The sequence below is a fragment of the Eubalaena glacialis genome, chromosome 1 (genome assembly GCF_028564815.1).
Source record: "Eubalaena glacialis isolate mEubGla1 chromosome 1, mEubGla1.1.hap2.+ XY, whole genome shotgun sequence".
NCBI classification, from domain to species: Eukaryota; Metazoa; Chordata; class Mammalia; order Artiodactyla; family Balaenidae; genus Eubalaena; species Eubalaena glacialis.
In genome coordinates, this window is record NC_083716.1 from 15,825,565 (window position 1) to 15,847,820 (window position 22,256).

The following is a 22,256-nucleotide window of genomic DNA, read 5'->3' on the forward strand; positions in this document are numbered from 1 at the left end:
AAAAGATATTTGACATTATGTATAATGTATATACCTGACAACTTAATTTACCATTTCCATTTGTCTTCTTAAGAAAAAGGAAAATCTACCATCTCATTCCTCCCGCTACACGCTCTTCTACAATGAAAATATCTATAACTAAATTAGCTCTAGCTCGCACCACCTTAGTCAAAGTGCATATATCACAGTCCTAAAACTTAAAATAAAAGGTATGCACATAAACATATAGAAAAAAATAAATATATAACAAAGTCAGAATGTCTCTGTTTTATGCAGGTTGTTTTATGTAGTAAAATAGTTCAAGAGGTCATCAAAACCCACCGAAGAGTCATATGTAATATTAATTACAAACAATAGAAGACGTTAAATATAAGACCAAAGATAGAAGGGAAGGTATTAAAATCTTTTATAGTAGTCTAATTTTAGAAATGATAATCCTTGTCTCTTAAATTATTAAACTACTGCCAATTACCAAAAGCATGTATACAACAAAGTCATATACATCACAGAACCTTGTCAACAGAATGAAAGTACTTGGGGGTAGAAATAACTACCATATGCCTCAAAAGTGAACGAGAAGATTCAAAATCATGATTAAAGACAGGGATCACCTCCTTTACTGTGCAAGAGCATTAACTCTTCCAAGACAATGTCTGTGTACATCTGTGTGTAGTTCCTCATATACTTTTTTGTATGTAGTATCACAATTTTACTTGAATTCTGTTTTTTTTATATTTAATCTGTTTATTCTTCGTAGGAAGCAGCTTGGAGGTGCTTTACAGAGTATGTGTCAAAATCCAAGCGAAATGCATAATGTACAAAAAGAGTTGCTATTATTGTGCCTAGAACTTTCAACAGAAATCTCTTATCCCTTCCAGTTTTCTTCTTCTAAGCAGCCAAAGGCAACTGAGTGGCTGAAACAAAACTGACTTCAGTGAGAAGGCTGGAAAGAACCTAGGTGACTGGATGAGTGAGAAACAGATGCTGCAGCAGGAGCAAGGGAAAAGTGATGCAGGACCAAGTTGATATTAACACCGGAATCTGAATCTTTTACCCTCATTCACTGAGCAGCTTTTAAGCCCTTGATCGTAATGAATACCAATCCAGAAGTGAATATTAAAGGACAGCAAATGCTTGAGCATGTGCCAGAAGATACCAAAGATACTGTTATTTGAACAAAAACTCAAGGCCTGTGCTCAAGTCCAATTTTAGTCTTTTTTGCTTACTACTAGATACATGAACATAGATTTTCTGAAAGAAGAAAAACTACCCCTAAGTCACTCTTATTCAAAATCTAGCCTTAAGCAAGATAAATGAAAGGAGATACGATTCCCATTAAAAGATAGTTTGAAGGGCATCTTTTCCTACTCGATAATATTTGCAACAGAATAGCCTTCTCCAAGACTCAGTTCAAAACAAACAATGAATTCACATTAAATTGTATTTTAGGCACAAAGGAAACATTTAAAAAAATCTTTAAGAAGAATGCATTTGGTAAAATGTGGACAAAATCATTTAAAATGATTTTTTTTTATGTTTTGTTTTTTTGGCACAGAGGCATGTGGGATCTTAGCTCCCCGACCAGGGATCAAACCAGCACCCCCTGCGCTGGAAGGCAAAGTCTTAACCACTGGACCACCAGGGAAGTCCCAGATTATATTTTTATGTTGTGAAAATGAAGATAAATTTCAGCTAGATAGAAACTGTTCCACCATACTCTGAACTGGTCTCTACTTCACTGGTCTCTTTCTTCTACTTTAAAGCAGTAACTTTAAAACAAGCTGGCCTTTTAGAGGGTTGTTATCAGCAACTGTTTGTATCTATTATTTTGAATCCCTCCCATTTGTACTTTATACAGTATTCACCTGAAATAAAAGTTAACCAGATTTTTCTGACACGTTAAGTGCACTTGGCCCATTTTTGATTGAGCTCACCCTAAATACAAGGTCTGAATTTTGGAATAATAAACTTTGACTTAAAAGCATATTGATGTCGGACTTCCCTGGTGGCGCAGTCGTTAAGAATCCACCTGCCAACGCAGGGCACACGGGTTCGAGCCCTGGTCCGGGAAGATCCCACATGCCGCGGAGCAACTAAGCCTGTGCGCCACAACTACTGAGGCTGTGCTCTAGAGCCCGTGCGCCACAACTACTGAGCCTGTGTGCCTAGAGCCCGTGCTCCGCAACAAGAGAAGCCCCCGCTCACCACAACTAGAGAAAGCCCATGCGCAGCAATGAAGACCCAATGCAGCCAAAAAAAAAAAAAGCATACTGATGTCACGTGCAAACTCAGTCGCAACCCTTTTATTAAAGGCCAAGTATGTAGATGGTCAAAATAATAAGAAATAAGTCAAATTTTAAAAAATCTCAACAACTTGAGAGTCTCTGAAATTTCTTATAACACATGCATTTAACAAGATTTTATATTTTTTAAAGTATTTTAAATTGCTTTTTTTCATATAATTCTTACAAGCAAATCAAGTAATATCAACTTCACTTTAACAATAAGAAAATGTGACAAACAGCTAAGTTTAGTTGCCCAAATTCAGATTTTTCACCGTCAGAGCAGGGACAAGAACTTGGGCTTCCCTATATTTTTCCTGGTATTCTTTACATTCTGCTATGGACTTTTGTTTTTACTATCTTTTTAAAATCACAACGGTTAAAAACAATACTAAACACACTATATTTTTCAAAAATTAACATTGTGACAACACAATAGTGTCATGAATACCTGATGCCATAACTTCTCAATTATACATGCAGAAATTAGCTACTTTATTAATTATCCATAGTAATGTTTAATCCCAGCCTGGTTACCCTGATCCTATTAGGGGTATATATGTACTAAGAAAATACAAGCAAACATCACCTTCAGCAAAAACATTTAGAAAAGAAAGAAAATGAAATTAAACCAAGCACGCTAGGCACACCAGGACTCATGATTATCTTTGAGATCTGATTATAATGTCCTTATCCAAAAAGGCTTGGAAAATCAAGCGTTTTAAAGACAGAAGGGTTGAGGCTAGGCTCCACAGCTCACTAAGTCACATGAACTGAAACTAAGGATTCCTCATTTATACAATAATACAAGGAACTGTCTTGCCTATCATTCAGGATTCCAGGAAGAGTAAGTGAGACACTGTGTATGATCGCTTCTGCACTGTGAAGAGCTATCTGGTGAACGAAAAAGAACTGTAAGCATTCCGGGATATTCTGTCTCCAGGGTATCCTTTTGTGTCAGCACTCTACAGACTGAAGGGAAAAATGCTCAGGTGTGGTGAGGATTCAGAGAGGATCTTTCCACTCAATTCAGAAACTACTTTTTAAAATTTAGATTCCTTGTGAGTGCTTTCGGTCAAAATTTCTAAAGATTACTGACTTGATACTGATTGTTAATGTCTCTTCTGTGTTAGTTGAATCAGATCCAAACTAAGCCAAGAGAACCAGCACAAAAACACAATATACTGATGAGCCCCACTACCTGGGAGGTTTACACAGCCGTGATGTATTACAGCATAATACCTTCAGTAGCTGGATTAAATACTTTGGTTGTTAAGTATTAAAAACCACCCAACAGAGCTTCCCTGATGGCGCAGTGGTTGAGAATCTGCCTGCCAATGCAGGGGACATGGGTTTGAGCCCTGGTCTGGGAAGATCCCACATGCCGCGGAGCAACTGGGCCCATGAGCCACAACTACTGAGCCTGCGCGTCTGGAGCCTGTGCTCCGCAACAAGAGAGGCCGCGATAGTGAGAGGCCCGCGCACCGCGATGAAGAGTGGCCCCCGCTCACCGCAACTAGAGAAAGCCCTCGCACAGAAACGAAGACCCAACAAAGCCAAAAGTAAATAAATAAATTTATTTTAAAAAAAAACAAAAAAAACCAACCAACAAATCAGCAAACAATGAAACACTAGAAATTCAGCACATGTTGTTAGGAGGTTAAAAGAAAAAAAAGGACTTTACTCTGTGTCTTTATTGATTACTATCAGAAACAGTGCTGACTAAAGTCCAACCCAGTGAAATACTTCTTAATTATCATTTCTTTATTTGGCTTTCTGGTTATTGAAGACAGCCTGCTTGTGGAGTAAATTTCTTTTATAACTCCCTATGGTCACACAAATATTTAACTAAAATGCTAAAATGAACAAGTACTTCAATATACAGTTTTAAATTCATTCTAAATTGGCTAACTCAGTTTCCATGCTGAGGCAAGTTTAATGCCAGATTGTTTTATTTCAAGTGTCCATCCCAGTGTGTAAAACATTTCAAAGCTCTATCGTCACTTTGTATGTCAAGGAGAGATGGAGAGAGGGGTTCTACTGATATAATCCCAAATTCAGTTCTCCTGACAATCAATGAGAGAGACATAGCAACATACCGGCGGATGGTGATTTTTAGCTACCTTGGATTAAGTAAATTAACCTTTTTTAAATTGCATCTCCCCATATGAGAATGAGTATCATTCACAAGTTCTTTGTCTGAAGAAGCAGGTCCATCTGATACTGTTCCATAATTTTAGCGAGACCAGAGCTCTCAAGATTCGATTTGAAATAACATTTAAGGTCTTCTGAATTAAACCTAACAAGTTTCACTCTACCTTTATCTGTACTAACTGTACTAACTAAAAGGCTTTCTAAGAAAGCACTCTAGGCACTGCCGAAAGGTGTTAAGGTTATTAAGACAATGACCTACAATGAGACGTAAACATACAACTCTGTAACAGCTGTCAGGCCAAATAAAAGCTTTACCATAACGAATGCATCAGAAACCCACCAGTTGTTGGCAGTCTAGCTTTATGAAAAAGTCATCTAGTGGAAAAAGAAAACAATAAAACTACTTTACTGAAGATGTAAACTAAGATGTGGGTAGAACTCATGGTGAATGGCAACAAAATAATATGGAAATTAATATTTTAAAACGTATTACCTGATCAAGAATTCTTCCCATTCTGTCAAATAAAACTTTCAAAAAATGACCTTCAAAGAAAGCTGCTTCTAAATTGCACTTTTCCAATGCTTTTGGAGACCCAGGCCACTCCCATCTTAAGCAGATAGCACAGTAGTCCCGGAACTAGGGAGAAAGTATTTGGATCATTAAAGAAGAACTGAACAAAAACAAATGGAGATTAAATAGAAATAATTTTCCCCAATAGGCATAGAAACCCACTTGAATGCTAAGTGTCTGCTAAGTGTGAGGTGCCATGGAAGAGGGGAGAAGGATGACCCAGATAACACGCTGACTGGAGAGAGGCACAAGGTCAGGTCACAACCACCAGTCCCAGCACGTTGATGCGAAAGCAGGCAGATTTTAACTTTACCAAAGTACCCCTTTCACTGCTGAGCTTATGCTCTTTCCTTTAGAGGAATTCAATCTTTTACTTATTCTCATCACAGATTCAGCGAGTATTTAAAAAGCAAAGCAAGTCTTAGCCACATTTTCAAATCTATTCTAAAATATATATAATATATAAAATAGGTGAACAGATACACAGCACCTGAGAAGGCAAACTTGACTTTCCTCCGATGTGTTTACTCAGGCACGTTGCTATGACTGTCAGGAGGAAACAGGGCTGCTCTAAGTGTGGTCCGAAAACTGTTCACTACCACTGCACTGAGACGAGTACAAAACCTGAGAGCAAGTTTAGAAACTTCTCTTACAATTTCACTGAGTAAATTTTACATCTGTTCAATCTATAAAATAATCAGGGCTTGTATTCTGTGTTTTTTCTTTTCATTTTTTTATATTTTACAAAAGCATTGGTCAGTGACAGATTGGAAATAAGTGGAAACCGGTCCTCACTACACAGTTTATCAGCAGGATACACAATATGGATTTTTATAAGCACAAGAATATCTCTTATAATAAAAAGAAAATTTTAAAGTCTTCCCGGATATGTAATTTACTTGATTTTTATAAGCACAAGAATATCTCTTATAATAAAAATAAAATTTTAAAGTCTTCCCGGATATGTAATTTACTTGAATTTAAACAAAAGAAATTTAGAGCATAGTTTTCTTCCATATTCTTTCTCCCTTTTCAGATTGTCCTTATTCAATAAAGCAAAATTACTTTATCATCTCTAGTTTACAAATTAACTGAGATTAAAACATATTCTTACACAAAGCACTAACTTCAACTTTTAAAAGAAAAACATTTAAAATGATTAAAAAACCAACTTCTTCAATATCTTGTGAGTTTTAAACTATTTGTCTTTCAATAGAAAATTTTCTTTATAAAACCACACCCCAATATTTAATAAAGCATTTTTTTTAACATCTTTATTGGAGTATAACTGGTTTACAATGGTGTGTTAGCTTCTGCTTTATAACAAAGTGAATCAGTTACACATATACATATTTTCTATAGCTCCTCCCTCTTGCGTCTCCCTCCCTCCCACCCTCCCTATCCCACCCCTCTAGGTGGTCACAAAGCACCGAGCTGATCTCCCTGTGCTATGCGGCTGCTTCCCACTAGCTATCTATTTTACATTTGGTAGTGTATATTATGTCCATGCCACTCTCTCACTTTGTCACAGCTTACCCTTCCCCCCACCATATCCTCAAGTCCATTCTCTAGTAGGTCTGTGTCTTTATTCCCGTCTTGCCCCTAGGTTCTTCATGACCATTCTTTTTTTTTTAATTCCATATATATGTGTTAGCATACGGTATTTGTTTTTCTCTTTCTGACTTACTTCACTCTGTATGACAGACTCTAGGTCCATCCCCCTCACTACAAATAACTCAATTTCGTTTCTTTTTATGGCTGAGTAATATTCCATTGTATATACGTGCCACATCTTCTTTATCCATTCATCTGTTGATGGACACTTAGGTTGCTTCCATGTCCTGGCTATTGTAAATAGAGCTGCAATGAACATTTTGGTACATGACTCTTTTTGAATTATGGTTTTCTCAGGGTATATGCCCAGTAGTGGGATTGCTGGGTTGTATGGTAGTTCTATTTTTAGTTTTTTAAGGAACCTCCATACTGTTCTCCATAGTGGCTGTATCAATTTACATTCCCACCAACAGTGCAAGAGGGTTCATTTTTCTCCACACCCTCTCCAGCATTTATTGTTTCTAGATTTTTTGATGATGGCCATTCTGACCAGTGTGAGATGATATCTCATTGTAGTTTTGATTTGCATTTCTCTAATGATTAATGATGTTGAGCATTCTTTCATGTGTTTGTTGGCAATCTGTATATCTTCCTTGGAGAAATGTTTATTTAGGTCTTCTGCCCATTTTTGGATTGGGTTGTTTGTTTTTTTGATATTGAGCTGCATGAGCTGCTTGTAAATTTTGGAGATTAATCCTCTGTCAGTTGCTTCATTTGCAAATACTTTCTCCCATTCTGAGGGTTGTCTTTTGGTCTTGTTTATGGTTTCCTTTGCTGTGCAAAAGCTTTTTAAGTTTCATTAGGTCCCATTTGTTTATTTGTGTTTTTATTTCCATTTCTCTAGGACCTGGGTCAAAAAGGATCTTGCTGTGATTTATGTCATAGAGTGTTCTGCCTATGTTTTCCTCTAAGAGTTTGATAGTGTCTGGCCTTACATTTAGGTCTTTAATCCATTTTGAGTTTATTTTTGTGTATGGTGTTAGGGAGTGTTCTAATTTCATACTTTTACATGTACCTGTCCAGTAATAAAGCATTTTTATATTAACACTTCTGAAATTCTGAGCTAGAAAGTAAAAATTTTTTCTATTCTTTTTGTGTCTTGTCGAATATTTCTGAAACAATCATAACTGTGATCAGAATATGGAAATGAAACTTTACAGAAAGAATCAAAGCAGTTTAAAAATCCAATCAGTACTACTGAGGTTGGTACTACTTTCATTGCCTCTATTTTATTGTTACATGAATGTATTTGCATTACTCTAGTTATTCACATAGTAATGTGGACTTGAATTCAGGCTTAAAGCATCATGAATTAACTATAAGCGCATGCAAGTTAATTATCAATAAGAGCACACTTTAACCCAAAGGATTTAAATGAAAATTAAATGTATATTTTTCTGACTTGAGACATTTCAAAATTTGGAATTTGGTAAAAATGTAAAATGTTACAGAGGGGAAAGATGACTGAGAGAAGACCATTTAATTTAATAACTAAGAGGAGACCTTTGGGAAAGTACTTTCAGTAAGGTGGAAAGCTGGGATGCAGGGGATGAAGAGCCAGCACTTGTGAATTACTGATGAGTAAGAACAGTGAAGAGGAAAGGCTATAGCCTGTGGGCTGGGGGCAATGGTGGGCGGTGGGTAGAATTATTTAAAAATCATGTTTTAGATCAGCAGGGGAAAGGATTTGAGGGACATATAATTTCAAGGGCAGGAAGAAAGGGAAGAAAAGGAGGGGGGGTGGGGAAGGGAGCATAAAGAAATCTTGAGATAGAGACACACAGTTAGTGAAATGCAAAGTCAGGTCACTGGCAAAAAGTTCAAGTGGTGAGAGTGGAGTTCAGGTCTTGCAGAGAAAGGGAAACCTTTGGAGAAACGACTGTGGGCAATGTGACAACGTGTGTGCAGTCTTATTAGATTGCGTGTCAAAAACTAGTTACTTCTCTTACCTGCCTATGAGCATCTCGGAGGTAGGTGTCATATCCCGTGCCCTCCACATGGTAGGATGATTTTGCTTCATCCGGTACCAGACAGAGAAAACTTAAATGAAAAAATGCCATAATCAATAACACAAATACTCTCACAATTCAACATCTCTATATGTGTTAAAATACCTAGCAATATCTTCAGCTTAGCCAAGTATTAATGCAAATGGAAACTTGAAAAGTAAAATTGTATATTCGTAAGTACTTAATCTTGAATCAGTACTACAATTCACTGATTAAATACTCTGTCATTATTTTAAAAGTTTTATTTAAAAATTACTCATTCCACTTAAAGTAGAATCAAGCAGAAGAAGACTCGACTCTTTTTACATTACAGGACAATGATCGACTGCCGTGAAATTTGTTAGTCTCAGGAACCCGGCTTTTAAGTAACTGAACCTTCGATTTTCATGCACCCTAACTGTGCATCTTACACCACATGCAGTCTTCTCTAAAGTCACCTCCCAGCACCAGGCATATCAGCGACAGGATTGCAAAGGAAGGAAAAGAAGAAAATTGCCGGGAAAGGGCACTTAAAAAAAAACAGCATAAAAATGCTAAAAAAGAAAAAAAAAAAGGAATAGCCCTCTGCTTAACACATGTGAGTACACGGCCAATAAGTTCAATTTGTCAAACTGGAAATTCTCAATGTTGTTCCAACTGGGAATTACTTAAAATATTTTACATTAAAAATAAGTAGAGGACCTTGAAGATTTATTTAACCACTACTACTCTAGAGCTTTTCTCTTTTGTATGGATCGTTGCCCCTAGGCTGTCACTAGTTACATAAGCATTTCAAAAAGCTGACATAATCTTTAAAGAAGGGAAGACTGAATTCATAACATATCTCTATAATGATCAAAGAGCAGAGCTATTACATGTTATAAAAATAAGTAAAAGAGATGTAAGTCAAATTAATATAGCAACTCACCTATTTACAATTTTATGGACTTCAGTTTTCCCATCATTTTTGGGGTGGTCTGGAGAAGCAGGAGGTGAAGAACTAAGCCACTCTTGGTTTGACAAAGTGTTGTCTGGTGAAATGTCAGTAAACAAAGGATCCTCTTCCAGATCTCTAAGTTTAATTTAATGATGTATAAAAAAAAATTTTATTATAGCTTCTAAACCAAAAGATTCTCTGCTATGTTCTTAGAAAATATTACATAATTTTGCTAATAAAAGAATTAAGGAATAATGAATATATTTATATTTTTTAGAGAAATTAACATTTTATACTAACATCAAACTCAAGGCTATAATGATTTTGTTACGTTTAATGACTATATACTGCCACTTGTAATTTAAAGGGACAATAAGATCAGGACATCTAAATTTTATTTTTAAAAAACTTTTAAACTGTTAGAGGTATTTTTTTTAAGAATAAGGAGAGGAAATAAGAGAGGAGAAATTATGATTCTATATGAAATGCTAAACTCACAGAGTTGGATAGAAACTTACACTGCTCCTGCTATTAATCCATTCTCCACTACATCTTTGTCTTCTGGGCACACAGGTTTATATTCTGTATAGTTTCTTTCTTCAAGATTTCTTAGGACCAAGTTGTAAAGAATGTGCTCATTGGGTTTTTGCAAAAGATGTTCAAACATTCTTAATGTCATTATGCTTATCTGAAACCAAAAATGATAAAGGGTAACTGAAAAATAGTTTAAATAAACGATTCTTCTTCAGGCTTTCAATTTTCAAAATAAAAAGCCACATAAAAAAAGAGGCTATAGGGCACTTCCCTGGTGGCACAGTGGTAAAGAATCCGCCTGCCAATGCAGGGGACATGGGTTCGAGCCCTGGTCTGGGAAGATCCCACATGCTGCGGAGCAACTAAGCCTGTGCACCACAACTACTGAGCCTGAGTGGTGCAACTACTGAAGCCCACGCGCCTAGAGCCCGTGCTCCGCAACAAGAGAAGCCACCGCAATGAGAAGCCCACGCACTGCAACGAAGAGTAGCCTCCATTCGCTGCAACTAGAGAAAGCCTGCACGCAGCAACAGACCCAACCCAACCAAAAATAAATAAATAAATAAATTTAAAAAAAAAAAAAGAGGCTATATTCAAAACATCACAAGGACATCAAAGTCAGTACGTCAAAACATCTAAGTCCAATTCTAAATCCTTACATAGCTTACCTCATCAGATATGTGATCACAATGTTCAATTAACCTATGTCTTAAAGGATGTCTGCTGATTTCTGCCAGAGTTTCTGGTTCCCTCTGTTCTCCAAGGATGAAAAACACCATTTCTTGAAGCAAAATGTCAGAGGTTACTTGCCGAACAATGCGATGAAGCAGAGCAGTTGATGTCAGAATACCCATCTCAGAACTGGCAACACAAACAAGTAATTAGTGGGCAAAAATAACATGAACACAGTGATTTTTTTTTTTTTTAAGTAAAGAGGCCACTCACGTTTGCATTAATTGAGGTTCCATAACACCAATAAAAAATCTTTCATGAACAGCTTTGGCAAGGGCAACAGCAGCAGTCTAGAACATAGTATAAGTATCATTATCTTTTTTTAAAATGGGAAAGAGATTAATTTATAACATCCGTAAGTCAGTTTGCACTCTCCATCTGAATTAATGTGAAAAAACAAACTTGCCTACTGACCATCTTGTTGATGGCATATAAACCTAGATGAGACATTAGCTATTGGGTCCTTTACATGTTATCTAAATTTCCAAGAACAAAGACAAACAGGATAAAAATATTATCCCAGTCACTTATTGTATTAACATCTCCCCAAAGAGGAGAAATGGAGGGAGGCCAATGTTACCTTGCGAAGGGTTATGCTATAATACTTAAAAGAAACATATGGGCAGAACTGGAACTTCGATTTATTCCAGAGCTGTAATACACACACACATGCACACACACACACGTATATATACACTTTTTTTTGGTTTATTTCATTTTATTTATTTAACTGTGCTAGCCTAAGACAATTAAGATATACTTAGGGATATAAACTACTAACTGTGCTATCCTAAGACAATTAAGACATATTTAAAAATATAAATTGAGGATTCAAATTTTACTCAGTTGATATTTACAGTTTTAAGTTATCAGTAAAAAACAACGAAATATTCAAACCTTTTGTGCTTCCTTTATGAGTTGATCACAATAATCAAACCAGGAGAGAAATGAAATTAAGGCTCGTTTTCCTGGAAATGCAGAAGCATCTTCTTTATGACTGTATGAGTCCAAGCTATAGGACACAGAAGAAATTTGAAGTCCAAAGTTATCCGAAAGCATTAATCCAATTCAGTACAAAAGGGGAGATGAAGGCACGTGAATGAACACACAGTATGATACATTTACACAGGCGATGCTGGATGACAATCAGAAGAGGGTTTTATAAATAAAAGCCAAAGATAAGAGAAAACCTTTTAAATGAAAGTTCTGAATAATTTTCACTCATTAAGTGGAGGGAGACTGAAGCAGAATGGAGCTGCAGCAGAAAAACCATTGAGATAGGTCCTCATATTTCCACCATAAATTTGACCAAGTAAAGGAAATGAAAAGTCGGAGGTTCTCAGCCACTAGGATGGAAGGAAAGAAACATAAAGAAGGGACTGCAAGAGGAAATAACTGGTTTGCTTCTCTTCCTGACTTAAAATACCACCCAGTAGTAAAGTTAACGAGTGGGTCTGGCAGATGTTGACAATATAGGGTGGAAAAAAACAAGTAAGAACCAAAGCAGGGTTAAAAATGCACAGAGAGGGCTTCCCTGGTGGCGCAGTGGTTGAGAATCTGCCTGCCAATGCAGGGGACACGGGTTCGAGCCCTGGTCTGGGAAGATCCCACATGCCGCAGAGCAACTGGGCCCGTGAGCCACAACTACTGAGCCTGCGCGTCTGGAGCCTGTTCTCCGCAACAACAGAGGCCGCGATGGTGAGAGGCCCGCGCACCGCGATGAAGAGTGGCCCCCGCTCGCCGCAACTAGAGAAAGCCCTCACACAGAAGCGAAGACCCAACACAGCAAAAATAAATAAATAAATAAATTTATTAAAAAAAAAAAAAAATGCACAGAGAAACAATAACAGGTTATTATGTCAAAATGTTATACTGCTTACAGGTGGTGGGATTATGGGTAATTTTATTTATGCTGCTTTACAGTTTTTAATAACTTATAAATGTTCCTCAATAATCATATTTTCATATGAGAATCAAGGGGTGAGCCCTAAAAGCTGGGGGGAAGGGGTGAAACAAAGAGGTAGGAGGCGAGGTTCCACACAGGCAGGTCATGAACTGTGAGACTGCCCCAGGGGCAGTGGAGCTGATTTATAAAAGAGAAGATTCCTCCTCTCAGGGTTTTTTGTTTTTTAAAAAATATAGTCAGATAAAGTTATGGATCTTAACACAGTTAAGGTTGTAATTGATCACTATTAACAGACAGAGGGAAAATAGCTTAACTATGTAACAGATGGACTGTTCCCACGCCAATTCATTCCTGATAACAAATTTTAAAACAAGCCTCAAAACACAATCCTGTTTAATGATCACTAGCAATGTTATATTTTTCAAAACTAAAGATTTCTATCATTGCAAAATGGAAATGGATTTAAAAGCGTAGGTTTAAGAAGTCACTCTTACGGGAAAACAGAAATAGCAGCTCTTACCCCCAGTTAATTGCTTCCACTGTTTCAATATCTAAGGGGTCCACTGACTGAGGTAGGGCCTTGTACAGGGAGGCGAGCCTGTCTGTGAGCAGTTCGCACAAGCAGGTGCTCTGCGTGAGGCACTTGGCGGCCGCTGGCTCTGGCAGGCTCACTAGCAGCATCAAGCCCTCGCAGGCTTTCACAGCTATTCGGCCATCCTGAGGGGAAAGACACATAACCTCTTCAATGCTGGAATTAGACATATATCAGGTTGTTTGGAAAAATTCAACTTAAACGGATTTAAAGTTTTACACCAAAATAAAAATAGATTTTTTTTCCCTGTGCAAATAACTGAGATTATGTTAGAGGGAAAAAAAGGTAAAGAAGATGACTCACAGGACTTCTAGTAAGATTTAACAAAGAATTCACTAAGTTGTAATCCTGGTTTGGACGAACAACTGTAGCCTCTGGCAGTGAAGCGATGCTGAGGTTGTCCAAGCCTGTGGACAGATCATCCAGCTGAGGAGGAGGCGCATCCTCTAACTCTGTGTGCTCCATTCCAGAAGCACCAGACGGTTCCTCTGGCCGACAGGACTGTCCTGTATCTGTTGACAAGGAATCTTGACCTTTTAATACATCTTCTGAAGTTGCATTTGGTGCTCCTTTAGAAGTCAGTGATTTAAACTTGTTCTGAAAAGGAATACATGTTTTGTAAGATTCACGTCAAAAGCCTTATGTAATAGAAATCATATTTTAATGGGTTTTTCTATAATTAACATTCAATATCTAGCCACTGTGGCAATGGATACGTGTTGTGACAAATGAAAATACCCAGACTTAAACAAACTGTGTTTTAGATATTTTAAAATTACACAGGCGTTTCAGACGTAGAGAAGGGACTTGAGGACGTGGGGAGGGGGAAGGGTAAGCTGGGACGAAGTGAGAGAGTGGCATGGACATATACACACTACCAAATGAAAAATACATAGCTAGTGGGAAGCAGCCGCATAGCACAGGGGTATCAGCTCGGTGCTTTGTGACCATCTAGAGGGGTGGGATAGGAAGGGTGGGAGGGAGACGCAAGAGGGAGGAGATATGGGGATATATGTATATGTACAGCTGATTCACTTTGTTGTACAGCAGAAACTAACACACCAGTGTAAAGCAATTATACCCCAATAAAGATGTTAAAAAAAAAAATTACATAGGCGTTTATGATACTCTTCAGAACACGATCTACAAACTGTTTTACACCGACTATAAACAATGAACAATATTAGCGATAACTATTTGACTACTACTGAAAACAACTGATGTTAGTGAGGAAAAAAAAGATTCAGGAAGTTTCAATTGCAGTTAATTGTTTTCTAATCACTGGGCTACTAAAAATACATTGCCCCAATGTTGACTCTTCTAAAACCAGTTTTCTAAGATGATTTTTCTGTTTTTTCCTTATACTTCTGCTCTGTAAGTATAAATCAACATTCTGAGGGCATTCTTACTCGTGTTTTTGAGGATAAAACTAAGATTTGCTTGAAATACTGTGACCCTTCCCCCCACCACATATACCCAAACACAAAAAGAATCTAAACTGAAGCAAATCTTTAGTTTCCAGGTAAAAGTATCTTGCTTTCCATTTAAACATAAGAGCAAAAGTCAAATCACTCACACAAGTTAGAATTCATCATAAACCCGCTTCTCTGCAGGGCCTATCAGAGTGTTTCACCCATCACAGAAGTGCATTAAATGCTGAATGAACTCAAAGTTCTACTTCCAAAGTTATATGATAGTTATTATAAATCACTTTTATTACTATTAAAAGTAGAGTTTAGACCAATCTTCTTGAGAAATTGAGCTCAGAGCACATATATTAAAAGAAAACAATTCTGAGGAACTACATGAATATCGCAAACAACTTCCGTATTTCCTATAAAGTCAATTGCATATCACAGTCTTTATGAATGTAAAACATTTTATTCCATCTAAAACGTTAATACTATTGTTGGGCGTGGCACCTGGGATAAGAATGGCAAGAGGAAGAGTAATCCTAGAACAGCAATCACTCCCTAAACTAGTGTTCCTCAAAGTGTGACTCAGGACTGTTGGCCTTGTGGTCTTCTGTGGGGCTTGATAAAAATGCAGATTCCTGGGTCTCACCTAGACCTGCAGAATGAGAATATCTGGAGGTGGAACCAAGGAACCTGCATTTTGAAAAAGCTCTGCAAGCAAGTACAAACTCTTCATCCTGCCATTCAAAGCCTTTGACAGTTCCAACCTATCTGTCTAGGCCCTTTTCTTACCACATGGCCTAATTAAACTATGTGAACACACCACAAACTTTCGTATCTTCACTCCTTTACTTATGCTCACCCCTTCTTATCTAAACATCTGTCAAGGCTCATTTCAAAGACAACCTCTTCCATGCTGCCTTTCCTAATGATACTCACCTTACTCTACCTTAGATTATAGTATCTGAACATTAGTCTTACCCTCATCACCAGACTACGAACTCCTTTACAGCAAAAATGTTTCTAACTCATCTACTATCTGCACTTAATTCACAGCAGATGTATCTATTAGCTGATATAAATGAACAGAGAGATTAGATTTCAGGGGATACATGCTCAAGAACTGCAAAGTACTTCTATTATTATCTGTTACTTACCAGTAATAAAGCTGCATTTCTCTAAAGATTCATTCATTCAATAAGAGTTAATTAAAGTTACTATGCATTGTGCTAGATACCAGAGAAGCTGTGGGGATCTAAAGATTAATGAGATAGAGTCCTTGTCCTCAAGGAGCTTACTGACCAGGAAGAAAAACTAAAATGCACATAAATAACTCTAATGCTAGGGAGATTGTAATAACTGACATTAAAAGTGTATAGGTAGTCCGATCAGTTCAGAAAATGGAGATACCTAGCACCTCAGGCTTTGGAGAAGTATGTGCTATAAACATGCTGCATTATAGCAGTCATGACACTAATTCAGAAAGGTGTTTTTGGTATTGAGGTCGAAATGTAAATGTTTCTCTGAAAACAGGCAGGCATACATATGCTTGCAAATTTTCTCTGCTTCTGATCTATGGCTGTGTACTTCTGAAACAAGTTTCGGAGATTCTGAGAAAAACTCCTTAAAGCTTAAGGTTGGAAGAAAATCTACTGCATCTAGAGTAACTTAGGTATCAGGACTTCCCTGGTGGCTCAGTGGTTAAGAATCCGCCTGCCAATGCAGGGGACACGGGTTTAAGCCCTGGTCCGGGAAGATCCCACATGCCGCGGGAGCAACTAAGCCTGTGAACCACAACTATTGAGCCTGTGTTCTAGAGCCCGCGTGTCATAACTACTGAAACCTGCACGCCTGTGCAGGAGCCTGTGCTCCGCAACAAGAGAAGCCACCGCGATGAGAAGCCCATGCACCACAACGAAGAGTAGCCCCAGCTCGCCACAACTAGAGAAAGACCGCGTGCAGTGATGAAGACCCAATGCAGCCAAAATATAAATAAATAAAAATTTTTTAAAAAAATAAAGTAACTTAGGTATCTAAGAAAACTTTAGTAAAAAACTTTGAGAAGAAAAATCTCACTTAGTCAAATCGAGATATTTGATACATTTATATCATAAGGCTATTCCAGCCATGTTGAAGCAAACTTTCAAAATATGATGCATACCATGAAAATCAGGCATTCATAGTCCTTAACACTAACCTAGAAATTTAAATTCATGCAATTTTGCAGCTTCATTGCTTACCTACCTCCAGTAAGAGTGCAGAATAAGATCCTGAATTACTTATTAAATAAAGTGAATAAAAAATGAGCCCAGGGACTTCCCTGGTGGTCCAGTGGGTAAGACTCCGAGCTCCCAATGCAGGGGGCCCAGGTTCGATCCCTGGTCTGGGAACTAGATCCCGCATGCATGCTGCAACTAAGAAGTCCACATGCTGCAACCAAAAAAAAAAAAAACAAAGATCCCACATACCACAACTAAGACCCGACACAGCCAAAATAAACAAATAAATAAATAAATAATAAATAAACATTAAAAAAAAAATGAGCCCATCTATTAGAACAGCTAAAAGTTTTAAAAACAAAACAAAAAAACTTGACAACACCCACTCTGACAAGAACATGGAACAACAGAACTCTCATACAGTGTCCATGGGATGCAAAATGAAAAACCCACTTAGGAAGAGTTTTGCAAATATACACTTACTACATGATATGGAAATCCTACTCTGAGGTATTTACCCAAGTGAAATGAAAATCTAAATCCATACAAAAATCTGTGAATGTTTACAGTGGCCTCATCCATAATTGCCCCAAACTGGAAACAACCCATAAGTCCCTCAACTGGTGAATGGATAAACAACTGTGGTACATCTATACAGTGGAATACTACTCAGCAATGTAAAGGACCAAACTCATGGATGACTCTCAAATGCATTATATGAAGTAAAAAAAAAGCCAGACTCAAAAGGCTGATTATATTTTTATGACTTTCTGGAAAAGAGAAAACTTGGGACAGAAAACAGATCAATGATTGCTTGGGGCAGAGGTGGAAACAGGATGACCAGGAAAGGACATATGGTAAGGTGATGGAGCTACTGCATATCTTGATTGTGTTGGTGGTTACACGACTGTGTTTGTCAAACTCATAGAATGGTGGATCAGAAAGACTGAGTTGTACTCTAACTTATACCTCAATCTGAAAAAAAGAAGAAAAAACTTTTTTTTAACTAAAAAAACAAAAAAACATTTTTTCTAATATATTCCTAAATGACTTCACTGCTGAGAAAAAGTAAATGAAAGCAGGAAATACATAAAAGTTATTTTCTAATTTAAAACTGGGAATAAAATCCAAATATCAATTGATTTAAGTAAACTATGATTCGGTGACTACAGCTATGAAAAGATAGTACAAGATAGTAGAGCAATTCCAACTGCTACACCAGGGTGGGGAGGTAACTCATGACGCTTCGCATCTTGTCCAAATCTGCACACACCATCCTTACCCCAGGTCAAGTTACCCACACTCTGCACTTGAGCAAGCCTGGCTGAAAATATGATAGCTTATAAATTCCCGTGACTTCTCTCTCCCTGATTTGCCCTTCAAGCTGTACTCTTTCTAAGCCCTGGCTTTGTATTTGTCCAGCCCCTATACTGCCCCATACATCTGGCTCAATCACATTCTTTGAGAATCGTTTTTCTCAGGAGATTTCAGGTTAAAATAAAACAGTGCTCTTAAATGAAAATTCTGGGAAGTAAAACAAGCTATCTGATTCCCAAAGAAGTAATTCCTTCTAATATTATTCACAGAATTCAATTCTCATAATAATTTTAATACACACATACTTTGAAGGTTGACAAGAAGTATACCATACCTCCAGAAAAAAATTAACCAAGTAGGGATCTTGTTTCAGCTTTGCACACACAATGCAGAGAAACTGAATTTCTTCATTTTCTGTTGGCGTTGCAAGGACTTCACCACATAGTCGAATTAATTTCTGTCAAACAATTTAAAACAAATGTTTAAACTTAGGTTACTTTTTATAAACATGTAAACAGCCATTCATTTACCTTCAGGATATTTAAAATTTTCAAATAATGCAAATACCTTGCATTTTTCGGAAAGAACACTATTTACAGTCACCTATATCAAAATAAATTTGCTAGCAGTAAGCTTTTCAAATATGTTACTCTAAAAAATTAATGAGTTATATAATAAACTCTCCTTGACATGTCATGGAAATAAGTAAATGGTAAAATTAATGTATAAAATTTTAAAAGAGAAATATAAAGACATGAAGTGCATTTAATACATCATCATGCATAAAGAAAGCTCAAGTATTTGCTAATTTGTATGTTATTTTAGAAAAATCATATAAAATTATTTCTATACGAAAAGAAGCAAACTGAAAAGTTTTGTGTAAAGGGAACAAAATACCTGCACTGGCCTATGCACGTTAATATGTGGAAGTAGTGGCTGCCGGACTTTCCCCAGAAGTTTGGTATAGAACACCAAAACCTGCTGTTTCATCCCCGGAGGGCACTAGGGGTAGGAGAAAAGAAAAGCAAACAAGAAAAAAACAGACAACGCAAACATACTTACTCAAAAGCTTAAAAAATAGGAGAGGCAATGTACGTGAATATATTCCACCTTCAAAAATCAATGCAATTAGCCAGTTAATGACTTTATCAGAATAAAATTCTCCATCAAATTATTACTGACTGGTATTGTATAAATAAAATTACAGCTGGGACTATAATATAGTGTATGAGACCACAGGCTGATGTAATTACAAATAGCCTGGTGATAATGTGCCATGGAGACTGGAGTTTGGCTCAGGCAATGCCAACCTGTTTATATTCTAAATGCTAGGGTAACAGGAAACTCCCCAGCCAAAGCAAAGGCAGAATCTTATCGCTTACGCTAATGACAGGTAATCAATAACCTTAAATCATACACGTGTAGGAGTAATGAAGCCTTCTAACACATATTATATAAAGGAATCCTACGTATAAACTGCTGTGATTTATTCTAACAATGCTGTTCTAAATTAGTTGCAAAATTATTTACATTATGATTATTATAGGCAATGAATATTTAATAAATAAGTTTTGATAACATGCCAATTGTTTTAAATATTTGCTGAAAAGTAGGTAAACCTGACGATTACCCATGTTGTAGGTTAAGAGAGTATGAGTTAACAAGGTTATATGTTCTATAGTTAACCTGCTTATTCTGCCTCAGATTTAAAGTATAGTCACAAAAGAAGTATTTCCAAAACATCATCATAGACACGTTACCTGGAAATAGCATAAGCTATAATCTTGAGCACAATAATATTTTAAGATAGCAAATACCTTCAATTATTCAGGTAAAACACAATACTTATAATCACCAATATCAAACTAAATTTCCTAGTAGTATAATTACTAATATTTGCTCCAAAGTCAATTAATATTTGTTCAATATAATGTTGCATAACCCCTCTCTCCACGGAACAGGAAAAAGAAGGGAGGAGGGGAATGAATCGGAGGATGTTAGGGAGCAAACATGTTGCCTAGAAAATATAAATAGAATGAATTTAACCTAGAAATGAAATGGAGTATTACAGATTTAGTTAAAAGGAAATTGTCTTCAATACTATTTCATAATTCTATTTGGTGTTTAAACATGTCTATTAGCTTGGGGTTTTTCTAGTTTGATTTTCACATCATATATTATAGAAATTCACAGAACAGAACCACAGATTTTTAGAGCTGGGGGAGGCCCCTTGGTGATCACCTCCTAGTTTTTAAAGAGGAGGAAGATAACCAAAGAGACTTACTTGAAACTGGCTCCACTCATCAGTAGAGTTAATGTCAGAATAATCAGTGACATTTTCTTTCAGGATTATGAAAAATACTTCCTATTTTTGTAACCCAATTTTCACTGGGTTCCTACTCATTTCCTTTGATTCTGAGTGTGTGCACTTGAGTTTATTTTCACAAATGTTTACACTGTAATTCTAAGCAGCCTAAGTACCAGTTGTTGTCTAGAGCATTTGGGAGCTTCGCTGTATCTATGGAAAGTCACGTTCACAGAGGCCATACAATTTTCTTTTTCTTCCACATACTGACTTGAATCCTGCCATACTTAATACACAACTCTACAATTAAATTTAGTGCTTGGCAGCTTCTTTATCTCTAAGACATGAATACATATATTACATGCCCAAGAACGTCACGTGGATTAGGAACTTACATCAGCTTTCCCTAAGGTATATAATGTTTCCAAGATCTTGTGATGAAGTAAATACTCCATACATGGCCCCGTCTCTCCAAATTCCCGTTCACTTTCTTCTTGTATCAAGATAACCAACATCTGTTCCAGATGAGATGGAATATTTGTATCTGTCACTGGGGCTTTATCATCTAAACAATAAAAACATTCATCAAATTTTCAAACATTTTTATCTGCACATTTGCACCTAAAATACTCTTTATATTTCCCTGTTCCTATTCAAACAGAAAAATCTGAACCACACACACTTAAGTGAGGCTTATATCTTATTCAAAAACAATCTATATTCTGAAAGATAGTCTATAAGCTAATATTCACGCAAAGTAATTCAGAAAAGGAGCCATTTATATGGGGAATGGGAACACGATCAGAAAAAATACAAGCAACATCAGAATTTTGCACTCACTTACAATTAAAAAAATTTTTTTTCAATTAGCCAGTTCAGAAGATCTAAACTTTAGGTCTCTTTATATAGAAACAGGTTGGCCGTGAATGTTAAGCTGAATAACGTAGGATATGAGGAGAGGACAGGTTCTGTTTTTGCTCACTGCTGCACTGCTTTGTAACAATGCACTTACTGTCCCCAATTCATCTCCAGATTTGAAAACATGAGGAGCCCAAAGAAAATCCCTCTATTAAAAATTTCTGACCTCTCCTCTCATTAGCAGATACCTACTCCCAAAGTAAAAGCTGCTTCTCAGGAGAATTCTTATAAAATATTGATTTTTCAAAATAAAAATTCATGGATACTTTTTACACATCAAAAACACATGGTTTTATTAACCTATCTTTATTACATAAGGGTTAAATTACTCTCAATAAAATGTGAAGTTTTATAGAATGTCTAAATACAAAATATATTAGGGAATGACAAGTTCTTATTTACGTCTCTATTTACGTCTCTATTCTCCTTTACTTAGTACTGCTACAGTTTATACTACACAATCCTGGTATACTATGTATCTGATGATTTTTTTTTTTAATTTTTTTATTTTTTTGTATCTGATGATTTAAAGCTTTGTCTGTACATATGCACATGTATGTATTATATATACACACACACAGACTAAACCATAATACTAAAGCCTTATGGAGAAAACAATGGAAAGAGAAGGGACACTCTTGTTTCCCAGGAGGACATATATGTATCAAATTTGATATAGTATGGGACAGTTGTTAAGAGCATGAGACCTGGAGTTGGACAACTTGAATTCAAATCTTGGCTCTGCCACTTTTAGCTGGATGACCTGGGCAAA

The 22,256-nt window shown here is 36.7% G+C and overlaps 1 protein-coding gene across 2 annotated transcripts in view; it reads right to left on the reverse strand.

Annotated features, from left to right (window-relative positions):
• The window catches only part of FHIP2A (FHF complex subunit HOOK interacting protein 2A), a 34,613-nt gene that overhangs the window by 1,330 nt on the left and 11,027 nt on the right, over positions 1-22,256 (reverse strand). For both annotated transcript variants that reach the window (XM_061193073.1, XM_061193065.1), the window contains exons 3-14: positions 20,962-21,131; positions 19,159-19,263; positions 18,596-18,718; positions 13,614-13,907; positions 13,239-13,435; positions 11,710-11,824; positions 11,026-11,102; positions 10,749-10,941; positions 10,065-10,234; positions 9,538-9,681; positions 8,571-8,661; positions 4,930-5,073 (exon numbers count right to left, since the gene is read on the reverse strand). In XM_061193073.1, coding sequence (XP_061049056.1) covers positions 4,930-5,073; positions 8,571-8,661; positions 9,538-9,681; positions 10,065-10,234; positions 10,749-10,941; positions 11,026-11,102; positions 11,710-11,824; positions 13,239-13,435; positions 13,614-13,907; positions 18,596-18,718; positions 19,159-19,263; positions 20,962-21,131 — 1,823 coding nt within the window. The remainder of the gene's footprint in view (positions 1-4,929; positions 5,074-8,570; positions 8,662-9,537; positions 9,682-10,064; positions 10,235-10,748; positions 10,942-11,025; positions 11,103-11,709; positions 11,825-13,238; positions 13,436-13,613; positions 13,908-18,595; positions 18,719-19,158; positions 19,264-20,961; positions 21,132-22,256) is intronic.